General features: G+C 42.6%; 1 protein-coding gene across 1 annotated transcript in view; it reads left to right on the plus strand.

Moving 5' to 3' along the window:
• The first annotated feature begins 2,780 nt into the window (after nucleotides 1-2,780).
• The window catches only part of LOC103922834 (opsin-5-like), a 32,044-nt gene continuing 29,988 nt past the window's right edge, over nucleotides 2,781-4,836 (plus strand). Inside the window, exon 1 of the mRNA XM_009331033.1 lies at nucleotides 2,781-2,901. Within this exon, the coding sequence (XP_009329308.1) occupies nucleotides 2,781-2,901 (121 nt within the window). The remainder of the gene's footprint in view (nucleotides 2,902-4,836) is intronic.

Consider the following 4,836-nt stretch of genomic DNA (forward strand, 5'->3'; position numbering starts at 1 on the left):
TGTTACTTTATTACCATTTAAAGTGCTTATGCCTAAAGAGGTCACATGTATGTAAATCATAGCGTTTCCTTGAACAGCTTACATGAAAAATAGTCTCTTCGCTGGTTGTCCCTGTCCCTATTTAATCAAAGTCATGGGCACTGCCACTTCTGTGACAACCGATGCCAAACTCAGACTTGGAAGTCCATGCTTGTGCCAAATGCCATGGAAAAACTGCTTGTGCATAAAGGGAAGTGGTTAGCAAGCATGCTCTGCCACTTCAGCACTGCCTGTGGTGTAAGAGATCAGCAGTCCCTATACTTGCCGTGAGCTTGGCTTCCGGCAAGGTGGGGACCAGCACCTGGTTCCAGGACACCAGGTCCTGGCTGCACAGCAGGAGTGACCTGCACAGGGTGAGATGTGCGTCGTTGCAGGAGGAAACTCATCGAGGAGCTGTTCTCTTCCCTCTCACAGGGCTGAGGGATCTTGCCAAGAGGCCTTGGACTTGTCCCATGAGTGGGCTGTTGGGTGGCTGATTCATTTTCAGCGAGAGAGTAGAGGGAGCATGGACCAGGTAGACAGTTTTTGCCCAGTGTAAAGTGTCATCTTCTTCCACATCTTCCTCTTGGTAGGTGATGAAATACACTCCAATGAAGACATGAGCATCCATGGACAGAGGCTTTGTGATGGGCTCTCAGCTGAGGACCTCTTCTTTGATGCAGGTTCCTTGTCCTGAAGAGTAAGTGATACTGCTGGGCTTTGCTGTGGGCCTTCTTGAGCATTTTTTAATGTCCCTGAGCACTGCCTTCAGGCACAACTTTATCCCAACCCTCCATCTGAACAGTGATCCACTTACAGACAGGCGGATAACTAACTATAAATGGCTGCTGTGGCTCAATGTTGAAAGCTGTGATTGTGCATGTATCCCCTGTGAAAGCTGATGCACACCCAGGGCTTTGCTGGGGACCACAGGAAGCTTAAATGGCAACTTCAGAGAGCAGCACCACGGCAGAGAAAAGGCCGCGTGTGCCAGGCATGCCGGACAGCCTTGTGAGGGATGTGCACATGGTCAAGTGATGCCTGAAGCTGGGGTGGTGGTGGGAATATTGGGGGCAACCTGGGACTGTTGCATGAGCACAGCAATGAAGGACTTTGGCCTTGAGAGCACTTCTAGGGCCTTTTTTAATCACCAAACAGATAAGTCCCAGGTCACTCTGTCACAGTCTGCTAAGCAGCATGTTTTAGGAGGCTTGTCAGAGTTAAACTCCAGCTGTCTATAGACAGACTTAGGAAGAGGTGTCTACAAAATGTCAGCAGGAGGTGGGCTGTGGCTAGCGGTTGGGAAAATCAGGCCACTTGGCTGCTTAAATGGGATCTGCGGGAGCTGCCAGACCCATGCTGCAGACTTTACGTTGGAGAAAGAGCGAGAAGCACTCCAGTGACTGGTACAAGAGCAAGATGGCTGGGGACAAGTCAAGCCTAGCACCCTTGCAAGGGACTTCATTGAGGCGAGTGTGTGGGTCACTGTCCTCACCATTAGCAGGAAGGTGAGAGGCTTCCATCTTTCACCACAACACAGCTATTTCTCCCCCCTTCTTGCTGTAAAGGATTGCTCTCCCCTTTTATTGTCGTCACACTGCCTTTATTCCCCTCTCTCGTGGTGAGTCTATCATAACAAACACAGGGACAACTTGACAGGAGGCATTAATCCACCTCAGGAGGGACAAAACCAGCCCATGGACAGTGGAGGTTCCCAGTGAGGTGCTTTTTTTCCTTCGGCCGGGTGCCACCACCAGGGCTGATTTGCTGCTCAGGGTGGGAAGGGACAAGCCAGACAGGGCACCGAGAGGGGCACCGGGATCTCAGTGCAGTAAAAGTGTGTTGCTTGCCAGGAAAACTTTGCTGCTCCAGATGAATTAATTCAGACTCAAATTTTTAAATTATGACTACAACCTGATGGCTAAGAGAGGCCATATCTGAAATACAATCATTGATACTTCAGTAAAGACTAAAAATCCTCCAGACTGACTCACTTAAATCATATGTAACATGTCTCCACAACAAGATGAGGTCTCATTTTTCAACAGTGTGGGAAAATCCAACTATACTTGGAGCGTAATAGATTGGAGGGTGCTTAGCAGTCTAAAAATACAATTCTAAGGACTTAAAAATTTCTTCTCAACCTGTACTGGAAATTATCTTCCCTTCTTTTTAAATTGGCAACTATCCTGCTGGTAAAGTAACTTCACAGCTAATTTCTTCTGCTATGTTAAAGTCACATTCTCAGGCGGTGACACCTCCCCGTTGTTTTTTACTGTGCCTTTTTTTTTTAATGTCTGTGAGATTTTTCCTTAATTTCATTTGAACTAAAACTCTGTCTTCAGTGAAGACAAAAAGACAAAAGTACTGCTATTTTAGCAACATATCGGTATGCACTATATTTGTGTGTGCGCCTGTGAGCCTGTAGGTTATGTGGTATCACCCTATTTTAAAGGAAGTTGTCTTTTTGTTAGATACACACTCTTCATTAAAGAGTTCTGCACGTAGCAGTAATAAGTATCTGATGTCTTGGGCTGGCCACAGATTCACAGGCTGTATTAGTAGATAGGATTAGTGAAGAAGAATAGGTCAGAAGGCTGCAAAGCTCCTGTCCCTTCAGATTTCCTTCTTTAGATCATTAGTCTCATCGAAGAGCTCCCTCGAATACAGGGAGCAGAAACTGAGGAAAAGGCTGGAACCATTTTATTTCGCCAGGACGTACTGAGGAAAGGGCAATTTCTGGGTCATAAGCTCCACCGAAAATGTCTGTCCAGTTTTCTGCACAGGCACCCTGGAGAAACAACAACAACAGTTTTCTGAGCAGAGAGGCAGCTGTAACAGAGCAAGGAGAGACTATCATAGGTTTCTACCTACTGGCTTTAGGTATGTACTCAGCTTGGATGTGAAAGGAGAAGCTCCTAAGTAGAGTTTGGTATAAAGTTCAAAGTGATTCATTTGGGTTTCATCCCTAATGGAACAGGATGTTAGAAAATGCAACCTTCCTTCTTCAGCTATTACAAGGTCAGAGAGGTACAGCTTTCTTTTGTTAAAAAGAGATTAATAATCAATGTCGAAATCTTGAGGGAAAAAATAGTCAAGCCTGTAAACTTTTAACTAATGTTCATTAAACTTAATATGTGGGAAGATAAAAAAAGTACCCTAGCGGAAGTACATGATACTTCTATGTCTTCTCGTGTCTCGGTAGCACCAAATTGATGTTCTGTGATTTCCAGAGTTTTGACTGCTGACAGTCAGTCGGCATCCTACAATTACCTCCTGCAGAGACAGAGAATATGTTTCTGTAATTTTAAACTTTTTTTTAACTATTTGTACTGCTCTTGCTTTAAATGTTTGATACACGTAGAAATAAACGTCTTCAAACAGGATCTATGAAAGATCTAAGTACGAGAACATTATCCTGTGTTAGCAGTCACAATACCATGCATTTATTTTGGTTCTGCTGCAAGACAGCTATTCTAAGTGTATAATAAGGATTTGAAAATGGCACCCAATATGAACTCACTTTGATCCCAGAGCAATTTTGTTTTGTTTGTTTAAATATTGTCTATTTGGGGCAGACTCATTGCAGGATACAAGGAAACTTTATGAAATCTCAAAGAATGCAGGTTTGCTAGGTAGTCAAAATTTCCAACCATAAAACCTCACAGGAAAATACAAGAAAATGTAACTTTTATTAAATCTATTCCTCTAAACAGCATATACAAAAATGTTTCTGTTTTTAAATGATTGACCTAAACAGATTTTTTCTTTTTCTAAGCTTATCACATATTGCAAGTAGCTTAGCCTCAGCTTATACTTGGGAAAGGTCTATCAAAGTTACAATGTAAAATGCTAAGTATTTTGATATGTTTACATGAGACTTTCTTTTTTTACCTATAGGGACTAGGGAGGAAAAAGTTGTGCTTAGAATAAAAACAGAGATTCTAGTAGAAAAATGTATGGCTTCTATCTTAGGAGACTTAATTAGAAGAGTGGCCATAAGATAAATCAGAGTTGTTCCAATTTATCTCCAATCTGTTCACATCTGCGTATCCCTCAATGAATGGCTGAGAAACGGCTGCACCATCAGCTAATGAATTAATCAGTTGTACTTAAGACTAGAAAGAACATCTTAGGTCAGCAAGGCCAGTCCCCTGCTGTGACAATATATAATCTCATTTACGAAGCTATCATGCTCTCTCATATAACTGGCTAGGGTTTTTTCAGTGTTGCTACCACTCCTCCAATTGACAGCCTATTCCTGGTTTTGTTTCTCTCTTGGGTAGCAGCCTTTCCCTAAATTCTTAGCTAAAGTGATCACACCAACTTTATACCCTTTTTGTCACTCCTTTTAATTGAATTTTTTTTTTTTTTTTTTGCCTGCAATTAACTTCCTAAGGCCAGTCTGTGTTCCTGAAGGAACAATCATACCCTGTGGTCAACCTTCGTATTCCTATATTAAGCAAGAGAGATTTTTTTTTCTTTGGTTGATTGGGGGGGGACATATTATAATTTATTTATCTCCTGTCGTAATATCCTTTCCCCTGTCATCCCAGCATATCATCCTAGCAGCCTTTTACTCTGTCTTTTCCAACCTGGACTCTTTTTTTTTTTTTTTTTAAACTTATAGCCAGGACTGAATACAGCATCATAGAATCATAGAATCATTAAGGTTGGAAAAGACCTCTAAGATCATCGAGTCCAACCGTCAATCCAACACCACCATGCCCACTAAACCATGTCCCTAAGCGCCTCATCTACCTGTCTTTTAAATACTTCCAGGGATGGTGACTCAACCACTTCCCTGGGCAGCCTGTT

Source organism: Pygoscelis adeliae, unplaced genomic scaffold (assembly GCF_000699105.1).
Source record: "Pygoscelis adeliae isolate BGI_AS28 unplaced genomic scaffold, ASM69910v1 Scaffold218, whole genome shotgun sequence".
In the NCBI taxonomy this organism is placed as follows: domain Eukaryota; kingdom Metazoa; phylum Chordata; class Aves; order Sphenisciformes; family Spheniscidae; genus Pygoscelis; species Pygoscelis adeliae.